The 24,281-nt window shown below is 34.4% G+C and overlaps 1 protein-coding gene across 8 annotated transcripts in view; it reads right to left on the bottom strand.

Annotated features, from left to right (window-relative positions):
- Nucleotides 1-24,281, bottom strand: part of NBEA (neurobeachin) — a 460,838-nt gene that overhangs the window by 306,708 nt on the left and 129,849 nt on the right. For 6 of the 8 annotated variants that reach the window (XM_071737478.1, XM_071737489.1, XM_071737508.1 and 3 more), the window contains exons 15-26: nt 23,706-23,768; nt 23,504-23,601; nt 21,531-21,623; nt 18,750-18,858; nt 16,858-16,939; nt 16,528-16,651; nt 15,652-15,844; nt 14,369-15,388; nt 11,166-11,383; nt 9,605-9,758; nt 2,659-2,682; nt 158-338 (exon numbers count right to left, since the gene is read on the bottom strand). In XM_071737478.1, the coding sequence (XP_071593579.1) occupies nt 158-338; nt 2,659-2,682; nt 9,605-9,758; nt 11,166-11,383; nt 14,369-15,388; nt 15,652-15,844; nt 16,528-16,651; nt 16,858-16,939; nt 18,750-18,858; nt 21,531-21,623; nt 23,504-23,601; nt 23,706-23,768 (2,359 nt within the window). The remainder of the gene's footprint in view (nt 1-157; nt 339-2,658; nt 2,683-9,604; nt 9,759-11,165; nt 11,384-14,368; nt 15,389-15,651; nt 15,845-16,527; nt 16,652-16,857; nt 16,940-18,749; nt 18,859-21,530; nt 21,624-23,503; nt 23,602-23,705; nt 23,769-24,281) is intronic. The other 2 variants (XM_071737499.1, XM_071737539.1) reach the window with 1 other exon arrangement.

The following is a 24,281-nucleotide window of genomic DNA, read 5'->3' as shown; positions in this document are numbered from 1 at the left end:
TAAACTTTAAAAATTTATCAAATCAATAATAGATGGGATTTTCATTTCATCACATCATATGCAGCACAAGTCCTCTCTTACTTGTGTCACTATTTGATCCATCTGTAGCTCAGTGATCTGTAAGTAATTATTTAATAGATACTGTCTGCCAACTTACCAAGCCTTAGGCACTGTCGCATTAGACCTCCAGAAGACATGTTTTTTTCAGCTTCAATCTCACTAAAATTTAGAGAACTGGCAAATACCAGTACATCAACCATTGCCATCAGACGGCTGAGAAAAGTTACTGCTGTCTCTGCTGACATTCCTTGTGTCACTTCAATATTTTCCAATTCAGTCTTTAAAAGAAGATAATTGAATTAAACAGTTTGAACACAACTGAAATACAAAGACAGCACATACACACGGAAATCTAAATTGTTATGCTTAATGACAACTGCATTTAAATGCTATTTTAAAATCTCTTGTTACCATTGATATAAACAGATTGGAATTCAAAGTAAGACAGCATTTATGAGTGAGAAAATTATTTCTGTTTACATGCTATAGCAGACAAGAAAAAGTCTGATATAAATGGGAAAATTATTAGCAATTACATAAAGACTAAGTGTGGCCAGAAAGTAAAACAGTGCATGGTTTATAAGGGTGCAACTTACTATTACATTCTTCCATAGGCTAAGCAAACTGGCAGGTAACAAATGAAGGTAATCCCTGTCTGTATAGCTTCTATCTTCCTTTAGATAAAAAAGTAAATGTGAGGAGTAGAGAGGGAAAAAACAGTTTTGCCCTGTTTCTGTGAATCGATTCTCCCTGGGAATGCTTATACCATACAGGAACCTGCTGGATTCCAGTTCCTCTGGGGATGAGATGACAACAGCAGCGGGAGCAAGGGGGGAAGTAAAATGTGACAAGTTATATGGTGTGACGCTCACATTTCCCAGGGAATGGCCTGTTCTTTCTTTATGTAGCATTGGACTCTCCTTAATGGGAATCCACAGAAAAATGCTGCCTGAATCCAACATTTCTGAAATCTAAAAGAGGGTCAAGTTGTTTTTCCCCAAAAAGATACTTATATGTCCAGAGAGTCGTGTTTTCAAATGTATTCAGGTGTCTAATAGTTCAAGTAAGTGAGTAAACAGGAATTTTAATTAAAAAAAGCCATATATATTTATATATATATATATATAAAAATAACTGAAAACATTTACCTCTGGCTCTTTGCAAAATTGAAAGCAGGGTTTAGTACTTGACTGTGCCCACATTTACATGCTTAAATAGTATTTTTAAAATGGTTTACAGATGGTTGATTCTTATTGTCAACAAAATTTCAGATCACAGTCTTTTCTGAACACAGAGTTTGTTCCCTTTGAAAAATATTACTTTCATTGGGTTTGCTTATTTTTATTCATTTGCTTAGAATTATCAATAAAAAAACATTTTGTGATTTTAAGGCAATACAGACATATAGAAAAATAAAAAAAATCGTTATTTCCATACTTCTAAAAAATTCTTATCCTCACCCATGGATCATTTTTTAGAATATTTTATCACAAATTTAAAAATCTCAAATGGTGTCAATCAGCATTAAGGAAATTACAGTTTTGAAAAATGAAAGATAGAATGTGGCATGTGTCACCACAATGACAGATACTGGTTCATTTAATTTTTCAGTCACGAGTGATTTGGGAATCAGTCTGCCCTGCCCCAAAACATCAGAAAAATGGTAAAGTGACACCTCTCAGAAGAACTTTTTCTAGCCTATCTGCTTTAGCCATGTTTCCCTTGCTTAGTGTGTGTGTGTTCCTACTTTTTGGAACAATGAATTGCTGGGTTTTTATAACAGACTAGAACTTAATATTTGCAAAAATCTATAGCCATAACAATCTGGTAAAAAACCCCAAAGGTGTTTACAGACACATGAACTTCAAAGTCATACATGAATTAACATGAGGCTTGCTAACAGCCAGCAAACTGCCTGCTGTTGATTTTTCTCAAGCTTCAACTGTATTGCATCAATCATAGTCTTAACCCTTATCAGAATATGTATTGGTGTCCGGGGTTTTTTTGCAAGTTATGTAATAAATTTTAATAAATGCATTAGGATATTTTCACAAGACTTTCACAAACTTGCTTGGATGAAAGAAAAGGAGACTGACATTATTTACAGAAAAACTTACAATCAGTTCTACCTTTTAAATTCAGCACCTGATACTCTATTAATGTTTAAAATAATCTCCATTGGTGATAAAACTGCCTTCAGGTATTAGTATTATTTTAAATAGGTGATGCTCAAAAGCTTTTTAAAAACTGAACTGATCACCATTTCATGATTACTCAATGTACTTTAAGAATGCTAAAAATTTTCCTATACAATAAATATTATCAAGGCCTAAAGAGTTTTTCTATTAACAACCACATTTATAACAAATTATCTCACAGATTGCCTATATTCAGTCAGGTAGATAACAGTAATCATGATATTTAATGCCTTAATTTATTCAAAGGAAACATGCTAGAAAAATTTCATGTTTGCATTTCATATATTTCTATTCAATCCTACTATATGATATCAGAAAATAATAGCAGTATTAAAAAAAGTGAAAATATTAAATGATCAAAAATAAGGTATTTTTGAAAAGTGCAAAAACTGAAACTTACAGCAGCAATACTAACCTTAGAACCCTGGACATGCAACAGACAAAACAGACAACAGATCACAACAATAAAAGAAAAAGAAAATTAATTAAGTTAACTAAAAATACAATGCAAAATTGAAGCAAATTAGTATCTTGGATTTATACATTTGTTTACTTTATAATTAAAACAGCAAAACATTTCAGCCCAGCATGAACATTCAAAAAGAAAGACTTTTAAGAGAGAGCTATGCACAGGGAAAGGAAAACTGCAAATCTTGTATTACTATGGACTTCATGTAAACTCTGATTCTTCCAAGCCATTGTACACCCTTTATACAGTACACAGAGCAATTTCATGATGCAATGTAAGACAAAGTAATGTTTTCACTGATTATATAGAAATAAAATGATTGTTGCAGAACAAGCCACTTAACTGAAATGTAATAAAGTAGTTAATCTTTGTATGAGGAGGTAAATATGTTTAAAATGCTTTGACAAAACAAATGTAAATCACAAAAAGCAAACTGGCTCTCTATGCATAATGCTCCTTCCTTTGAAGTAACACATAACTCTCTATATTACATCTGGGTACAATTTCTTCAATATAAACTAATATCATACTGTATATCTCAATGCTTTTGAGCCACAGGAAAAAAGTACAGATTCACTAGGCCTCGGGGACTTACTTAATCTTCAAATTTCTGTTAAAAAGCTATATAAAAATTTTATGTTGTAAGTTTAGGATCTCTTACCAAAATAGGCTAGGAACTAATCCTTCAGTTTTTTTTTTTTTTTTCCCTAGTTATGTTTTAAAAAGAGAAATGTCAGTATTTTGCGATTTAAATAGTGGAGAAATCTAAAATAACAAAGAAAAACATACTGAAACAACTCTTTTCTTTCCCTTTTGAACAGAAAATACTATGTTCAACCAGTTTTTAACTGTACCGGCTTGGTAGCTGGATACACCTCAAGAATTAACCTGTAGTTATTTTCTTCTGATTGATGATATTTACATCCGTGTGCCCCTGCTGAATCTCAGAATTGTTCTAGATCATGCAGTACTTGTGGCATCATGTAAGTCATGAACATGATAATGATAATGCTAATGCTATACACAGGACATACAGAAAAAAAATACCTCATCTTGGTATTTATTTACAGGACAGACTTAATAAGGCTGTCTTTAAATATTTCATTCAGTTTTGTAGACAGCTGTTGATATAACACCAGCAACCCTCAGAATTTAGGAACTGCTGTTTTACATGCTGTAAGCAAGAATTAGAGTTATAGACATCACAGACCAAGTGAAAAAAACAAAACTTGTTGTAAAGGGTCTGGAAATCTACTTTCATTTGTCACAAATATTTCAACTTCTCAAATTTCTTTTGCCTTACTCCATGTCCTCATGGCCTTGTCACAACAGCTATCCTTGTAATAAAGAAGGATCATTTCAAGTTCCTAGCTAGTACACGGTGTGTTTTATCTAACAGGTCCCCAAACGTGCTTTTTTTTCACACTTTGTGCACCATCTTAAAATGTCTTTCTTATAGCTCTATGTAAACAAAAGCCTAAAAGACCGCCTCAACTGAAATAAAAAAAAAATAAATAAAAAAGCCCATGGTTATTTTATATTTTATTACCTTCTTTTAGTATTGTCAGAGCTATCTAATATGTCCCAATTTAACAAAAAAGACATCAGAATCAGCACTGAAACACGTACCAGCCTACATTGTAAAACATCAAAACTGATTATTTTTTTTTGTTAACATTTGCTTCCACTGCAATTGTCAATCCTTTAAAAAACATCAGAATTTGAAGCCAGTCTTTGCACAGCCCCTGAGACAGAGGTGGTAGAGAACTGAAATCTGGGGAAATACTAAAACATGAGGGAATAGATGGTGTGAATTGCAGTAAATTTTTGCCTGTATTCCATATAAATGTATAACCTTCTGTCAACTCTTCAGCCACTTACAGATTTGTGAGTGGTTTTGTTTTGGTTGGGTTTGTTTTTTTCTTTTTTTATTCATACTTAAAGGCTCTGATTCACAGTACTATTCAGATAATCTTAGACCAGAATAATTAAAAAAATGAAGGTGAATGGCAGATTTTCTACAAGAAACTACATAGTGAGAAAATTCTACAGTAGAGAAGTGATTTTCCACCCAACCCAGGAGAATTACCCTTTCACTAAAAATACTAGCTATGCAAAGGAAAAGCATTTTTGAAATGTGAAATTCACCAATTATCTTCTTTTTTTTTTTTTTAATAGAAACTATGACAGTCCTGCTGTTTCAGCAAGGGAGGGAACACAATACAAAATCTTTTCCACAAAAGAAAAAATATTTGCAATTTCTCCAGTACTCTGAAAGTCATTTTGCTAGATTTAACTCTTGGTTCTTTCCTGCTTATTACCTTACTTAATTTAAGCATCTAATATTAAGAGACTATTGAGAATGAGAAATAGGTAAAATGCCTTTAAATATGAGAGGTAATGGGACACACGTAATAACAAATAACTGTATAGCAAACTTAAGAGAGTTTTGTAACATGTTTAAGACTGTTGAAGAATCAGTAGCCCAGGATGAGGCCTCAACTTAAGACTGACACACTGAAGAGTCAAGGAACTGTGGATAGGTAGGAGTGTGAGCCCAATAAAGGTACTATGTGTTTCTGTGTCATCTTTGTTAGAAAAAAACCCAAAGCTACCTCATTAAAAGAAGCTGGATTCAGCTCCAATCATTGCAGTCAATGTACCCTAAGGGATCTGGTTGAGCAGCCACTAGAAGTCTACATCAGAAACAGGTGAACCATTTGCTTCTATTGAGTAGATCTCCATTTGGCTAAGAATCTACTCCAGATCTAAGTGCTTCAGTTGGATACCCCAATTTACCTCATTCTTTCCCTGAATTCTATTCTATAATCCTGAAGTAAAAGTGTAAAATGACCTTTCCTGTCTGTTATATAGCCTTTTAGCTCCTGTATTTCACTGTTCCAGAACAAAATGTAAATTGTTTTTAGAAGTTGATGTCAATACATGTCCTGTGCCACAAATACAACACACTACTACTTCAGAATTTCCATATGGTCCCAAAAGGCCTTTATTGGGAATATTGAGATACTTCATGAAAGAGAAAAAAAGCACAAATGAAGTAAAAAGAGCTTATAGCTGTTGATAAATTAATTGTATTCTACAGGATATACAAAAATGTGAGGGTTTTGAAACCCCAGAAAACTTCCAAAGAATACACATAGAGGATCAGAGGCTTTGAAAGACAGACAAACTGAACAAGACAATGACTTTTTATGGATTCAAACAGGCACACCAGGAGATAGGACTCAAGCACAGATGATATGATTAATAAGGACATGATTAATCACTCCTTTCATAGTATAAACAGAAAGGTACATGGACTTTATATATTTAAGTAGGCTTTAAAAAGACAAAGACAAGAAGTGCTTCAAAGGTTTTATAATTACTTTGTCCATAAGATATTAGGGAGACTAAAAGTGTAAGTAGCTTCATTTAGATAGAGTTAGATGAGATCTAGAAGTAAAAATTCCTTAGTAATTATTAAACATGACAACCCAGATCCCTCTCTAGTTATTAAAACCCTAAATGCTGAAATGAAGTATTATTAGAGCAATCAATATGCTTGCTAAGACTTCTACATTTTGATATAGGCAGCAAACAGTCCCTTTTGGAGGCAGAATGCTAAACCAACTGGGCCCTTGGGCTGACCCAGAAAGGCAGCTTCCACAATGCTTTTGTAACAGTGGTGCAGTAGTGACTGACTGGACTTCTTGTACCACGTCCATTTAAAATTTCAGAATCAAGAAATTGCACAGAACATCAAAATCAAACATATTGATAGAATGGTTGAGGTTGGAAGGAATTTGTAAAATGCAGCACAAAATTTGGAGTGTTTATCTTGTGGAAAAAAAGTGACATTAATGTAATTAACTAGAAACAGTAGGTTCCACCTGAAAATCAAAAATTACTTTTTCAGTTATGAGGGTGTGTGAGCACTGGCACATGTTGCCCAGAGGGGTGGTGGAGTCTCCATCCTTGGAGATACTACTCAAAAGCCATCTGAACACAGTCCTGGGCAGCTTGACCTAGGTGTCCATAGCTGGGTGAGTTGGACCAGATGACATCCAGAGGTTCCATTCCAGCCTCAGCTTGTCTCTGATTCTTTGAATTGGTGAGGTAAAAAGATTATTGGCTCTCTCCTTCCTTCACTGTTACTTTGGTAAAAAGTATCACTAGAAAGTATCACTAGAAAGACTTGCCATAAGCATTTTTATGCAGTGAAGGCGTTACATTTATCTTCCAATGAGAGTATCTTTTGGAACAAGAGTGAGACAGTCTTTTGTAACTGATGTAAGCACTGGACTACCTTGCCCTTACAAGGCTGAGAAGAAATATATTCCTAACCAGAGTTATCCATTTCCTTCAGAGCAGAGCAATATTGAGGCAACAGTAGCTTCTCTAAGTAGGAGGACGGATGTGCTGGGCCCCTTGTAGCTCTCACAGTGATGAATAAATGATGAATGAATCCACCTTCCTGCTCGTGTTTATGGATGGGGAATGACAGAAGAGGAATGAAGTTGAATGGGAGGGAAGAAGCTCTCTGCTAGGTGGAAATGATTATGAAATAATCATCTAGATAACAATGGTTACTTCCAGGTTAAGTCAATTTGTGATTTTATCAATTACTTCTGGACACACTTCCTGTACATCTGTAATCACTTTTTTTTTTTTTTTTCTCTTTTAAAAATTCCACAGAGTAACATTTATTCAGTTTGAAACCAGCAACTGATCTTTTAATGAGTTAGCTTATTTCAGAATTTCTTCTTTAATTATCCCAAACAGATGGTAAAATTGAGCACTTACATAATACACACAGTCCCCATGTAGTGGAGAAATGCATACATAAACACAAATTTTAAAATTTAGTCTTTTGTATCAATGCCTGAAAATCACTGCTATTGTACAAAGGTAACATCAACACACAGTATTTTAACATATGGATGTGGAATTTATAATGGTGCATCAGGTATCTGTCTATGCATATATATTTATTATCCACAATAGAGGCAAATGGTGAACTTCAAAATTGTTATTGTGCTGAATGGCTCTGCAGTGTCATAATCCAGGATAAAAGCTAAAAGCACCAAGACTGTTCAATGGAAGTGCAACCTAATTAATGCTGTGCCTGTTTAATACTTGTATATAAAAGATGGCAAAGAAATCATCTTAATTTTCAAAATATGTCTAAAAGGTTTGTTTTAAAAAAAATAAATTCTCAAAGTCTTTTTAACTAAAGACTGATGTCTTTAACTACAGCCTGCATGTCAAGATAGCTTGATGTGTTCTCTCTCCTCCTTTCAATTTCTAGAATTGAAGCACATGCAAAATCTCTTACACAGCTACCTTGATGTCACTCTTGTGGCTAAGGAAAAATGAAGTTTTTCCTGTGAGCACTTTTGCTCAAAGCAAATATTTCTACAATTAATATAGTAAAAACAGTAAAGACACAGCATTTAACCATTAATTACCTGGCTGAAAGTCACATTAATGTTTGCCCACCACACATTCTTAACTTTCTAATGAAACAGTCATAGAATCACAGAATCACAGAATGGTTTGGGTTGGAAGGGACCTTAAAGATCACCCAGTTCCAACCCCCTGCATGGGCAGGGACACTTCTCACTAGACCGGGTTGCTCAAAGCCCCATCCAACCTCTCTTTGAACACCTCCAAGGATGTGGCATCCACAGCCTCCCTGGGCAACCTATTCCAGTGTCTCACCATCTTTGCACTAGAGAGTTTCTTTCTAATGTATAATTTAAATCTATCCTTTTCCAACTTAAAATCATTACCCCTTGACCTATCACTACAAGCCCTTGTGAAAAAACCCTCTTTAGTTTTCTTGCAAGCCCCCTTCAGGTACTAGAAGGCCACTATAAAATAAACTCTCCCTGGAGGCTTCTCCTTTCCAGGCTGAACAATTCCAACTCTCTCAGCCTGCCCTTGTGGAAGAGGTGCTCCAGCCCTCTGATGATCTTTGTGCCTTCCTCTGGACTTGCTCCAACAACTGCAAAATAGTTTCTTTCACTAGTGAACTAAAAGTAATGTCAAGTAGCCTCAGCTGCTAAATGGCTAGAGGAAGGGACAGAGTTTTCAGAGCCAAACTCCATTTACAGCCTTCAGTCCCCACCAGCCACATCACTTCAGAGGAGCCTTTCCCCCTTCTCAGCCTCACTTTCTCCCCTGTCAAAGACCTATAATAGCCAATACTAACTGCAAGTGCTCATGGGGTGTTAAAATAAATCATTTAGTGTGAAAGACATAGTTACAGATATTATATGCAAAGCCAAGACATCACATTCAGATACTGTGATTACTATTGACAATAATGCAACTGCGATCTATTTTTACAACTTGCTAAGAAGATCAGAGTGGATAAAAAATCAGCCTATTTCAGTATAAGATTAAAAATAATTTAAAAAAATGGACCTAATGAATGAAGAAGTAAACAGAGTAGTGAATGGATGACTTCTGGTATCATTTGGCATGCAAACAAATGATGCCCAAACAAAACAGCTTTATGAATATCAGTGACTATCAATCATAAATAATGTTGGGTTTTTTTTTACATCAATGATTTGCAGCCATGATCCTATTAGTCTTTTCTTTTAAATAATAAAAAAAAAAAATCTCTAAAAATATTCTCATTTAGTATCTTGAACTAAGTACTTCTTGAATAAAATTAATTTGGATCAAATTCAAAATATTATAAATTCTCAGTATATCAAAGCTTAACAGTTTTGCTTAAAAATTGAAGTTTTTTAAGCAGTTAGTAGAGAGGAGCAAGAGTTACTAAAGAAAAGTCAGCTTCAAATAGTGGTTTGAATTAGTAAAAGCAATTTCTAATATGACCACTAGGTGGAAATATTGTACTTACAGTTGGGGATGTGGCTGCCGACAGCAATGGTAAAATACCTCCACAAGCAATAATAATATTGTCTACCATCTGGGAAATGAGGTGTATTGTGTTGTGTACAAAAATAATATTTTCATTGCTATTGACGAAGTCCATCACAGACTTTGTGGAGTGACTGCAAGAACAGAGGAAAGGATGGATTAAAACCAAATAGCTAAAATAAAAGTTGAGGTAAATTTATCCTTTACAACCAGATTGTGAATGTTTCTTTCATATAAAGGAAAAATCTTCCCAACAAAACTTTGCATGTAAATTGTCTAAAAATATGAACAGGGATACTCTACTGAGCAAATTGATTGCTGTCTATTTTCACACCTGGAGCAGTTTCAGATGCCCAGCTGAGAACAACAGCTTACAAACCTTTTATTCCCACCAATTAGTACTTCACAGGCAGTTCTTCTGAAAGCAGTGGGGCTCTTTCTTCAGCAAGAAAGTTATTACTTATTATTAAGAGTTTACTATTCAGCATCAGTGCCATCTGAAGCCCCCTTTTAACAAGCGCTTGTGTTTTAAAAAAAGAAACTTGATAATGTGGTGATACCTTGATCTAATATTTAACTTTGTTAACTAATATTAAATTTAGCATTAGCAATAGCTTTGCAAGCCACAGACACTAATAAGAAGCTAAAATCTCAGCAGGTCATAATTGGTGAGAAATTGTCCCATGAAGCAGTCACTTCCCAAAAATATGAAACATCATTAAAATATTGAGGAATACTCAGTCTGTATGTTCTTTTGCCAAAGCAACATTCTTGCCAGCCAGCAAACAAAAATTAACAGCTTCATTTGAAAATATACAAACTGAAGTCTAATCTCCAAGCAGTACCTAAATAAAACAAGAAATCCCTCCTACACCTTCAGACAAAAAACCCAAACAAACAAAAAACCACAAAAAACCATCTATTTCGTAGTGACTATCACAGAACAGTTCAACAAATGGAAATTAAATGCAATATAAATTGATCACTGGATATAAATAGGCTCAGGTTTTCTGAAAATGGACTGTTTGTCCAGGAAATCAGAATAAATAGTCTGTTATACCCAAGGGCTTTGATAAGAGCAATTCACTAAGTATCTCTATTCAAGTGTAAGAAAACCCCATAAATAATATGACCACCAAGTTTTAACTAACACTAGGAGCATGGCACCACCAAAAGCCAATTGGAAAGAGAGATTCCTTAGAAAACATTATAGGAAAGAGATTTTATTCATAAGGTATGGAGGTAGAGAAGCTCTTTTAACTGATCAGTTGAAAAAAATGTCCATTAGTGAACACAGAAGTCTTTGTTATGTCTGAAACAGAAGAAGCAGATTCTAATGCTGAAAGAACAGCTTAGTTTAGTTAGGTATGTATGAGTTACACAATTTTTCAAGAACACATAAACTTTTACCTGTGAAATAGAGTTTTTACAGATTGGGAAGGGGTGAAAAGTGAAGATACAGAAGGGCACTTCAGCTAACACCAGGTGTCTCCCTCTCCCCTACCTACAAAAGGGGAGTTCAAGAAGAACCAACCACCTACCTTCTCCAGACATGTACATCTGTTTCTAGTGCAAAAAGCAAGTCTGTCAGCAGCCTCTGGTGCATGGGAGACCATTTGAACTCTGGGATACGAAACATGGTTGTGCGTGGGCCAGGGCTGAACTGCCGCCGCTGCTCCTCTGTCATCGGCATTCCTCGGAATCCCAAGTCAACGCGTAAGTCCCGGTCTTGCTGGGTGACAGAGCGACCCTGCACTGCCTACAGCAACAAGGAGTTCAAACAAGATATTTATTTCCTTGTAACGTGTTCATGAATGGATCACATAATTTAAGAAAAGTGGGGGCTGGAATTGGATTCGAGCACAAACTAAAGGGGAAACTGATATCCCGAGGCAAGCAGTACCCTTCGGTAAAGGAACTGCTCTAATTCAAATCAGACTGAGGGGTATGAAGTCTTCCTTTCAGCTGTTCACTGATGTTATACACTTAGATTCTTCACTTGAAGTATTACAGAAAAGAAACAAATGCAGCATATACAAGCCAGCACTGACAAGGCTTTATTTATAGGAAATAACTACTATTTTGTACTGAAAACACAATTTTCTTTGAATATTTGACCCAAAACACGGACAAACTACACAGTGATGTTTTTGAGGACTCAGTGTACTTTTACAGTGCTCTTTCTTTTTCAAAACTAATTTATTTATCTGGTCTTTTTAGCAGGATTATTAGAAAATCAAGTCTAATCTCCCAAATCTCATTTTCTGAATTTTTTTTATAGTTTAACAGCTTTATGTATCCTCAGGACATTCTTTATATTTTCCAAAGAGTGGTGGATATGAATTTCCACCCCTTTCAACCATATACATGATTGTATATGATTATGATATCATATACATGATTGAAATGTATACAGATTGTGATGACTGTTTCCACTTGGTGATTAAAGACAAAAGTAAAAGATACACATTGAGGATATGATGGAGAATACTGTGAAGGAAAAAGTGGCAAAGAACAAACATTGTTACCGATTTTGAGGAAAATATTCATGTGCAAAACCTCTGAAAAGAAGAAATGTGAAGTCTGATCCTTGAAATTATTTTGAAGTGACTTTAGATTAGTTGAAAATGGGTGGAATAGGAAGTACACTTGCTGTGCTTGGAAAGCTTAGGTCTGTAGCCTATGTTTTGATCTTCTGTAGCCAGCATTTTGACAGCAGGGCGGGTTTCCCTCATTCAGTTTGACCTATCAATCCAAATTGTTACTATTGCTTTCCCTGCTTACATTTGTCTTAAGATTATCTTTAAATTATTATTTTCTTTTGTTCTTAGACTTATCTAAGATTTGCAAGTTTTGCATGAATCTTCTGCACAGTAGTTTCAATTCTATTTTCAGTCTTTTGTAGTTAGGACCATAGTTAAGTTAATTTCATATTCTTCAGTACTTGACTTACTACTGAGAAAGGCATTAACTCTTCTTGGATGTAAGCAGGAGGTCCCATCTCTACTCTGTTGTGCTTCCTGTTACTATATTTGAACAAAAGACAGCTTACAGAAGTATTACTGATACTGGGGAGCTGATTGTACATCCACTTCTGGAGAATTTGAGGCTAGCAGCTCCACTCACATACCACTTGCTCTCTTTTGGGTACAACTACAGGTAGCTCTCATGTCAGCAGCCCTAATGCTATCATAACTGTACCAAAACAGGGGAACTTTTGGGTAAAAGATTAGATAGAGAGCAATACTGCATTTGCAAGAATGGACTTTGATGTACATTGCATAAACCACCATGAAACTCAACTATCTACACTTAGGTAGCCAGTCTTTAAGTATTTGCTGTGTTTTCTGTGGTATCAGAGAGAACAAATATAATGTGAAAATTTCTGCACATGCTGCAGTCAAAACCTCTGACTCCACTGTAGACATGTTAAAATTATGTTAAATGTTGAATTTATGTTTTATTTAATACACATTTCCATCTTTTTTGTTAAGGTAAACTTCATTTAAACAGGAAAGATTTAAGTATGGACAGCTTATGGTTCACAGGGTGTTTCAGAGAACCCAAAGAAGACATTAGAAGACAACAATTCTGGTGGTTATGCATTTAGTAATTGTTTTAAGGACATACAAGATATATTAATGGCTACAAATTTAAATAAATTCTTTGTAGTTTATAATGATTTTAGTGAGAAAAAACTGTAACTTAAGTAGTTTATGGAGAATCAAGAATGTCTAACAACTTGTAGAGCCAGACTCTTGAAGAGTACACAGTTCATAGATAATTTGCAGATCCAAATGGAGTTTTTTGAGTAGCTAAAACATTTGGAAAGCATTTTGTTTCTCCTGTCTTGTAATGCTAAAAGGCAATTAAGATTTATAAATAATTTTAATCCTAACAAATAATTGCAGCCCTGAGAAATTTATATTTTTAGAATTCAACTGTTATAGGTAGAAAAAAGGTTAAAGAGCAGAAAAGTCTCAATGTCACTCACACCAAGATCTTCTTGTACTAACTACGAGTAGGTAATTAAAAGTCAGAATATCTTTTCATTAAAGATTTATCTTACAAATTCACTCTAGTTATGGGGGTGTATATGTACATGACAAATAAATACCTGCATTGCACTTACCTTTTACTCCTTAAACATAATCTCAGCTTTAACATTTAACACTAGCTCAATTAGCCTAAATCCCAGTTAAACACCTGTTAAACTTAATAACTGACTGCTCCTTTTTCTTGCTGTTTTCCATTCCTTCCATTTTTCAGTTTCCATGGTATTACCAGACAATTTTGAAATTTAAAATAAGGTGTTTGGGCACTGACAAGTGCTTTCAGGGTTTACTCTTTATTATACAGAATGCTTTTAAACAGAAGGATTCCTACACAATGCTTGATAGTCTTTAACTAATGTTACAAAGATTTTTATAGTTTTGAAAAAATAATTACAAGAGAACTCCAAAATTTTCTTATACCTGTCTAGAGAATGCAAGAGCTCCATCTGATTTTCTCCTTAAAACAGAGATTCTTAGCATAGAAGAGAGACTTAGAGAGACTTTTTCCCTACAGACACAGAAGACTCACAATCCTGATACATCATGGCATTTTCAAAGCAAATAGGCTTGGAAGATGGACACCTTTCATATAATTCAAGACGTATACTTCAAACATGTCTCAGATCTTGTAATACTAATATATTCAGCAGCAACCGGACATATACATGGCTACAGCACTTGAAATTTACCTGGGTTGTGGTAGTTGTTTGGATCTTCCGTATCTCCTTTCCTGTTTCCTTACCATCATCAGATCTTTCTGTATCTGATATTATACTTCCTGCATCAACACTGGGTACAGTTTTGCTACCAGAAGACTCTGTTTCAAGAGTTGTGGCAGTCATTTCAGCATATTCTAATCCTTTAGATGATGAAGACAGCTCCCTCTCAGAAATGCTATTCATCCCATCTGAAGTCGTGTGAATCTTAAATTCCTTGTCCTCTATTATACTCGAAGCACAGGTTATATCTACAGTACCCGTCATATGTGCCAGCAAACCCAAATCATCATTCACACCAAGATGCATCTGTGTCTCCTGAACATTTGGAATAGAAATGTGATTACTTGAAAGTTCTGGTAGAAGTTTCTCCTCTTGACTAGGTATTTTATCAAAGAGAAAAGAGGTATTGTTAGGAGAAGGTTCATCTTTCTCATCAGCCAGAGTTATTAGTGGGCCATTATCTTTTTCTTCATTTTTCTTAATAATACCCACACTTCCGTGAACATTGTTTTGGAGCTTTTCCACAGCAGCACTATATACATTATCTAGAAGGGATTCAACTTCTACAAGGGCACCATTTTCTCCAGTTACCAGTGTCTCTGGTGATAAATCCATATCATCAAGTTTTACTTCAGTAGCTTCTACCTTTTCAGCTTTTATATCAACTAAAAGGTCATGAACTTCCACATGCACTCCTCCTCCTGGTCTCTCAGCACTTCCCAGCACATCATCTGACACCTTTGTAGCCATGAGCAAGTCCCTTGTGTCTGTACTGACAGGGTAATCTGTTTCACTTTCTGGACTTTGGCTTTGTGAAAGGTCTTCTATCTCCCGAATTTCCATTCCACCTTTTGCTCCTGTTGTCTGAGAGGAAAGACCTGAGATGGTGCTCACATTCCCCTTCTTCCCCTTTTTAATGTTCTCTTCTTCTTGCCTTTGATACTCTTCATACATTTTTGCCAGATACTCCTTGTGAGCCTCATATGTGACCTTGGAAAGAAAAGACCAGATTATGTGATGTTTATATGCTACACGAACTGGGAAAAAACTAACAAGAATCTCAAAAACGTAATACATCCAGCTTACAAATTGTTTCACGGCAAAGGACCTACAGCTACAGCAATAAAACGCCACCTTGACATGTATAGAGACAGCCAGCAGATGGCACTAAATTACTTTACATTTTACCTCTATTGTTAATCCCTTCAGGGGAGTTACCAATATTAAAACAACATCCACGAGACATTTCTTACCTTGGAATGAGCTATAGAAAGAGTGTCCACCCACACTCTCCAGCCTCCCCATTCATATTTTATTGCATGATACAACAGAATACGGAAAATGTTGTAAACCATCTCTGTGATCTTCTGCTCTTCAGAGTTCTTGGGGTTAATATATCCCAGAGAAAACATCCAGTCCTGCCACACTGAACACTGAAGTAAACATCTAAAGTGAAATAATTAGATTAAAATATATTCAAGCAAAGCTTCTTTATTTTAACATTGTAAGGGTTAAAATAGGATTAAAATAATAGGCTATATCGCCTCAGAATCATAGTATCATAGAATGGTTTGGGTTGGAAGGGACCTTAAAGCTCATCCAGTTCCAACCCACCTGCATGGGCAGGGACACCTCCCACCAGACCAGGTTGCTCAAGGCCCCATCCAACCTGGACCTGAACGCTTCCAGGGAGGGGCATCCATAACTTCCTTGGGCAACCTGTTCCAGTCACCACCCTCACAGGAAACAATTTCTTCCTAATGTCTAACCTACATCTCCCCTCTTCAAGTTTTGAACCATTTCCCCTTATCCTCTCACTACACACCCATGTAAAAAGCACTACCTCATCTTTCTTGTAGGCCCCCTTAGGATACTGGAAGGTTGCTATAAGAACATCAATCCAATGTTAGGGAGGAACCTAAAAATACTTCAGGATGAATAAAAATTTTAAATAAATTCTAAACAGAAGAACCCAGTATTAGTTGCCAAACAAAGAAAAGTTACCACAGACCTATTCTGTTTATTTTTATACATTCCATTTCATACACATTACAAAACTCTACACAGAGTAGAATAGATTTCCACTATCCACAATTAAAGATGAGAAAATACTATTTGTAGTGACATACCTTCTGTTTTCACGGCTATTACTAAAGAGCTTTATCATATCAGATAAGAACAAACGTCGAACTTCCATCAACTCTGCACTTGGTGTGGAGTTTTTTAACAGCGTTGCCACCACCTTAAGAATCACTTTGAAAGAATAAATGAGTTACATAACACATTTTGACAGTTTTTTTAAAGTTGCTGACAGCAAGTAATGTAAGCAGAAACCAAACCCAATATGTATGAGATACACTAATGAATTATTCCTCCTTCATGGACCATCCTCTTTCAGAAAAACCCTCCACAACCTCTAGGCAATTGTTTAGTAGGCAAACATAATATATGGTCCTTACTTGGATTCTGGATTTTCACTGTAGAATCTGGTTCTGGATGCGGTTTATGAACAACTTGGGTGCATACTTGTTCTGTCAAAATCTGAAATAGAATTTTAAGTTCCTTTTACCATTTTTTAATTAAACACTACAACATTTCTTAGTTCATTTTTAAATTTGTGAACGACATTTACATGGTCATGCAGCAACTTCATATAAAACAGTTTTGTAAAATATTTTTATGCTTGAAGAACAAAATAAACAATTCCTCAATGCAAAGATGAAGGTTTTCATGGCTGTAGAGTTGCTGATGAGCTAACTTTTTAGTCAGCTGGATAAATACACAGCAATGGTGTTGCAAAAATATTTCATTCACATGCCTCACAGTTATACATTCACAGATAAAAAAACTCTTTCATGAGCACTGAAAAGTTATTCTCATACATGCCATCCATAACTAAACCAAATATTTCTCAAAAATATTTCACAAAATAAAGTGGGTTTTGTTTTCTTCAGCTAGGAAAGATGAACACTCACAGGCAACATTCCATAGAAATAACAGTGGGGCTTCACATAAAGACAGATCTTTCTCTTGTTTCAGAAAATGTACCTGAAAAACTAATTAATCTATATTGAGGCAACACCAAAACTTTCACACTGGGTTCCTGCCACAGGCCCTATGTATGAAAACTTATAAATAAAATAATTTCACCATTAATGCTTATTACTTTAAAGCCAAGCATTAGCTCATTCATTAATTAATAATCAAACAAACATCAGCTGTAAACACAGTGTCTTTGAATGGGTCTCTACAAATCAGTATTTAAAATAGAATGCAAATTTGCCTTAGTTTTTTATGAGAGATCATGGAAAATACCTAATCATTTCCTTCACAAATCTTTTGTAATTTGATCATTTTTCTCCTCCTCTGGCTACTTTTTCACATGTAAATGTCTGCATGATACTGGATTCCATGAGAACTTCAATGTTGTTACTGAGTTAAGCATTTTCTGAGAACACCAATCACAGAAGCTCTCAGACATCTGAATGCAGACATTTAGACTGGGTGCAGAGACCCAGGTGGACAAACCACCCAAGGTGAGCTTAGGTATGGCCAATAAAAAAGAACATCCAAATAAGTCATTGGAAATAGATGACATTCAGGTTTTTACAGTCTTAGGAGAATTATTTTTATAACATTCAGACTCAGAACACTAAATAACAAGCAGTACTTTACTTTCCCATGTATTTTCTGGAATCCTTCCTCAGCATCTAGCCATCCACTTATTTATTATACCATAATAATAACTAAAAAAAAAAAAAAAAAAAAAAAAATCTTTCTAGTGCATAACATCATCAAGGTTTAGTTCTAAGTTACCATTTGAAAGATAACTGAACATTGAATATCATTATGCATTTGCAGGTATGAAGACATGGTCTTCAACCAAGTTGTTGTCAACAATATTTTGCTTTAACAAAATTGCTCATTATCAAAACCAAAGTTACTACAACAGCCTGGTTGAATGCTTCAAGGTCATATTCACCTCAAGCAGTATCTGTTACATAAAAGGGGCTGTGTTCAGTTATCATTTTGGCATACTACCAGCATTACTATTTAAAATAGAAAAACAGCATTTTGCAATGTGGTCAACAGAATAGGAAGCAGAATCTTTTCCATCATTTTTGTAATGCTAGAGGTGGAAAGTTTTATAGACATCATGTAAAAATTCTAGTATTGTTAATAAAAATATCCAAAGCATGGCAGAATACATTCTGAAACAAGAAATCCTTTTTTAAATTTCTATCTAAAACTTTCCCAAGTTTTGAGACTCAGCATACTGCAAAGCACAAAATATAATTAAGTCATAATTTTTACAATACAGAGAATGATGTCTACATTTAACAAGTAGTACCTCATAAAGTGTGTTGTATGTTGTAACGGTCACTGTATTTGTGTGCAGCATCAGCCTTTCTCCAAGAAGAGTGAAAAGACTGTGAGTATGCATAATTTCAACCTTTCTCCTGGAAAAGAAAATAAAAATATCATGAAAATGCCAACCATATTAAACATTTTAAGTAAACACATTAAAAACCCAAAAGCCAAATATTTTGATGTTGTAATAAAAAGTTCCAAAGCTTCTTATTCTGCAAATATTATAAATTAAACAACATTTAGTATCTTTCTCCATATAACCACAAATGTAGTAATACACAAAGGTTCTCAGAAAGAAATGCTATATTTGGGAGAGTTTTTTGCATAAAACAAACCATACACCATTCTCACCCTTCCATGATATTTACAGTGGAAAAAGACAAAGGAATCCCTTTCTATCTTACTCAGGCTGAGACAGTTCAAGATGCTCACAAGCTGGCTAAAATATGATCACTGTAGAATATTTCTTTTGTTGCTCCCTCAAGGACTCAGGAGAATCCAATCTCAGATCTTCCAACAAAAATACTAACCCAGAGACATTTATTAGTACTGAAATTTTCTTGATATAGCATTCTCTTATGCAGGCAAAATAATTAAATGCTTGAGGAACATATGTTACTGTGCAATGGAAACAAAATCCTTAAGTTATGAAACTCCAATTGATTGAAATGAATTTTACAGCTAGGATCAAAAGCTGCTCATATCTTTGAAAATAAAGAAAGAAGCTCACATTGGTGAATTCCATCTGTCCCAAAACACTATTCTTTAAAAATTGGATTAACATCATAAATAATCAAGAGTACTTCTCATACATCATTAAATTTATCTACTACTGTAATGAACACAAAGTAAAAAACTCTATTCAAAACAGTTACTAATCTATATCAAAGCAGCAGAAAAATATAAGATAAGATGCAATACATTAAAAATCTGTAAAATTTTATGCATTTAAAAGCTAGGAAACCATCTCTTCATTAGATAGATTACACAGTTTCATTCTAGAACTTTTGAAATATATACATTGTATTATGCTTTTCAAATAACTGCAAAAGAGAGTGGCAAGAACTATCAAGAGTTGCTGTGGACTCTTTGCACAGAAGAGTACATGAGTTACTGATGAGGAAAACTGAGTATTTAACATTGTCAGTTACTATATAGCAAATAGTAAAAATTTGTTTAATTTTGCAGATAAAACCAAAAAAATAGATAATGGAATTTTATTTCAGTGCTACTGTAGAATCAATCATGGATGGCAGAGAAGCAAAAGAATGGTCTTTTGCCAACTCTTAAGGTTACATAAAATAGCCTATCATCTCAGATCACAAAGAGTAATTCAGGCTCTCATCTAACACATTAGTGGTCACTTCTCTTAAGAATCAATTACCTTCACTCTGCAGTTTAATCCGTGATGAATATATATGACCCAGAGCAAAGGTAATTGGCTTTGTACTTACACTTTGTTATTAATATTGTATGGGTTCAAATTTCATAAATCACATCATAACATCTCTATGCATTTCTGCTTTAACATTAAAATACAAGACCTGTTTTCTGTAATGTGAAACAGAAATTCAAGTGCTTTAAAATTTTATGTAGTGTATTATTTTTATAATTGCTCAGTTTTCTGTAGTTTACTACAGTTTCATAAACTCATGGGTATGCACATAGAACCAGGCTTCTACACAAATCTGGTACATTTTACTTAATCCAGCTCCTATCAATGTGAATTATTTTTAGTAAGTAATGTTTGAAAAGGCCTTGGAGATTCTTTAGTGGACTATCAATTTGCTCTATTAATTCCCAGAACACTGTTTGGCTTGCTGGATCCCAAAAGAAAAATACCATTTGGGAGCATATTCTCAGCTGTCTCTCAATTATAGTCATACTTTATTGATCTTACTGAGAAAAGCATCTCTAACAATACCACACTCTGGCTGGACTCCTACTTCCTCTCCCTTCTAAGGAAGTTTCTCATGATTAAGTCTCTTGTGGAGCACACACTTAAATTTTCCCTGCACAGTCTCCCACTGGAATATTGCTATGGATTAACTCTGGCAGACAGCTCAGCACCACACATAGGTGGGGGAAAAGTGACCAGCAGCTGGGTACAAACCACTGCTTGCTTTTTAATTCCTTCTTACCACAGAAATATGGAAGATGAAACTAAGCACATCTATTCCATTACACAGGTTCTTTTAAAATGCAAATATCAATTGTTGTCATATTTTTAATGTGAATACTTCTTGCACAGAAGTCTGCTTTATTTTGTTTTTCTGATCATTTACTTAGCCTGTTTGTTTTGCCTTCCATAACTTCTGCATGTAAATAATTTATTCCTCTATTTATTTTTCCCATCAATTTAAAGCTGTATTTAAAAGTACTGCCCTGAAACTTTTATTGGAATGCTAATTAAAATTCCAGCAACACATTTTAGATAACTCATATGTTTCCTGTTATCCTTAGCTGGACAGATAATATACATTTATAAAATGTATTTTGGGAGAATGTTTTTCAATCATCTTAAAACATATCATATATTTGGCAGGCTATCATTGTATATTTTCAAATGTCATAGTAGTAATAAGTTAGTTGGAAAATTAATTTTATCCCAATGTATAGAAATGTAACCTATTATTCAGAAAACCAGTAATTTTATTTTAAGCAATTTCTAAGGACTGTTAAAGACCATACAGTAATCAGAACAAAAGGACAAGAAGAATTGTGAACTTTAATTCACCACTAATTTTAAAATTACACTTACTTATGACCCAAGTGTTTAAGAAAATATCCAAGGACCTTCAAAGCTTGCACCCATATACTCTCACTTTTGGAAGCCAATAATTTGTAAATTACTCTAGAAAAGAAAAACAAATTCAACAAGTTTTTTCACTTATTAGTAAACACCACCTATATAGCTTGCATTTAACTGAATAGGGATAGTTGTCAATAAGTAAGGGTCCAAAAATAGCAATTTACACAATATGGAAGGATATTGAAAGCACCAGGTTAGTCTTGCGATTCAGTTTGATGTTTCACAACAGAAAATTATGACATTCTCTCATGTTTTTACCTTGGAACAATCAAATAAAACCCAATTTGAGCAGTTGTAGCTTAAGACAGGAGAAGCAGACTGGAGCACTCCAGTTTCCTGGAGTACCTGGATGCTACTCAAAATCTCTTTTCATTCTTAGAAAATACTACTAAATATCCTTACTACACAGGATAGGGTACTTGCATGTAATCACAGGATGTTTATAGTGAAGTCTCACTTGTCAAAATGAAAATATGGCAATATGTTGCACAAAATCCCATATGCACCTGTGCAGCCACATCCTCTGCATCAAAATTTGAGGTAGAAAAAAACAGCACTCTCTGGTTTCAAATTCTGGATAAAGAAGGTCTCATAATTCAAATATATATATTTTTTTTTTTACTTATTTAATATGCCTGGTTAAAGTACAAATTCTGAAGTCTTTCACGAGACTTGGTTTGAAAAAAAACCAAGAGACAGAAAACATTACCTTTTCTTTGGATTGTTCCTCAACAGTTTTTTAAATCTATATTTTAGTTTCCCATTTGAATTAGCTGAGCTTCACCTATTAACCATTCTTTCTCCACTAAAGAGCACTTTAGCCAACAGTATCTTCTTTAATAGACTAATAGACTTATGTCTGTATCAAATGACCTCTGAGGATTTTGTCCTCTGATAACATAAGCAGATGAGCTCCTAATTCTGTGTCAAGGCATTTTTTTTAACACTTAAATTTTGCAATTCTGTGCATCCTCTCCACTTTTTCAACACAAGCTTTTCAACACAGCAAATGCACCATCAAACCATTTTAAAACTGGTACATATGTTACATAAATATGTCTTAAATTTTCTAGATCAATTTTACTCTTTTTCAAAAGGTTGCATGAATAGAATTATGTCTGAATAAAGATAACTGCAGGGAGAAAACAAAGTCCTAACTGTGAATACAATTACTCTTCCCTTGAACCAGCACTGCATTCAAACAATTTTTAGTACAAGTATTTGTATAAAGTTCTAAGTATTTCTGCAAAACAAAGCTTGAATTTATCAGATAGCAAATGTGTTTCCCTGTACCTCTGTTTTTACAAGCCCCTTGCATTTTCCCAAGAATTTTCAGAACAGAAGAAAAAAAAATATGCTATAGTAAATATTAACTTGCTAAAATGAAATTACTAATCTCTGACAGGAACTGCATTACTAAAAGGAAACAACAAAAAAAATAGCTTTTCTATGAATCATCAGTTACCACTTTTACTGTAAAATAGATAAAAATATTAATGTCACAGACAGCATTTTTAATCTCTCCACAGAAAGTTGGAGAGGTTAGGGCACAGTTTATCCTTTTTTCTTTTTCTTGTCTCCAGATTATGCCAAATATCTGAAGACAGAAAATTATTCTGAGAAAGATACTTGGTTTTTTGAGACATCTGGTTAATTACATTCTCTATTTGAAATTTGGATGCAAAAAAAATATGGTTACCTTGAAATATCATAATGACAACATTAAGTGTAATTTTTTCCCCCTACCCTATCAAAAATACTTTGGTTTAAAAAAAAAAAAAAAAAAAAAAAAAAAAAAAAGATAGCCTAAATTAGTAAATTTACCATTTAAAAGATCAGTGAGTGTGACATTTATGGGAACAAGGAGCAATCTGGAGAGTGATGATAGTGGAAAAAGATAAATATAGACTTCACTGTCTTACCTTATCCCATTTCTCTGATCAAAGGCAGGTATCATGGATGCTGGATGTTCAGACATTAGTGCCACCAGCAGTTGCAGCACATCATGAATATTTTCATCCTGTATGACAAACATCACTGTTATTCTACAAACTAAACCCACAAGCAGGTTTTCCATAGAGTACAATTGGTTACACTAAAATACAGGTAATTACAGAAATATACCTCATGCATTGTTAATAAGTAATTTAATATACTCTGCAGTTCATCTTCTTTCACTCCTCGATCCTAAAAAAACAACACAAAAAAACAAAGAGGAGGAGCATTATTCAGAGAAAATACTTAAATACATTCTCTAAACCAGGTTCAAGAAAAACTTGGAAAATGTCAAATCTTCTATTTAAATTCAAAAGACTGAATTATCTCATTCATTCCATTGCTTTTGGTTATCATATTAAAAATTCAAACCAGCATGAATCAGCACTCAGTTCCTGTTGGAAAGGATTCTTACAGTGTGGGCCCCCAACTATAATAAAATATTACTGCCTCTAATCTCTGATACAGCAAAGAAAAGAACAGGATGCATAAGTCAGGCCAAGAAAATACTGGTTTTCATTCCAGTCTCAAATGAGAAAAAAAAAAAAAAAACAAACAACCAACTGAACAGACAAAAAAAAAAAACCCAAAACAACAAACCAACAAAAAAACCCAAACAACAAAAAAAAACCTAACTAAACTATCTACTGGAATATAAAAAACATACATAAAAAATTCAGTGGTGTCATACAATATTTCTGCAAG

This window comes from Heliangelus exortis, chromosome 1 (assembly GCF_036169615.1).
Source record: "Heliangelus exortis chromosome 1, bHelExo1.hap1, whole genome shotgun sequence".
NCBI lineage: Eukaryota > Metazoa > Chordata > Aves > Apodiformes > Trochilidae > Heliangelus > Heliangelus exortis.
The sequence above is the reverse complement of the archived record's forward strand: the minus strand, read 5'-3'. Positions and strand labels throughout refer to the sequence as shown.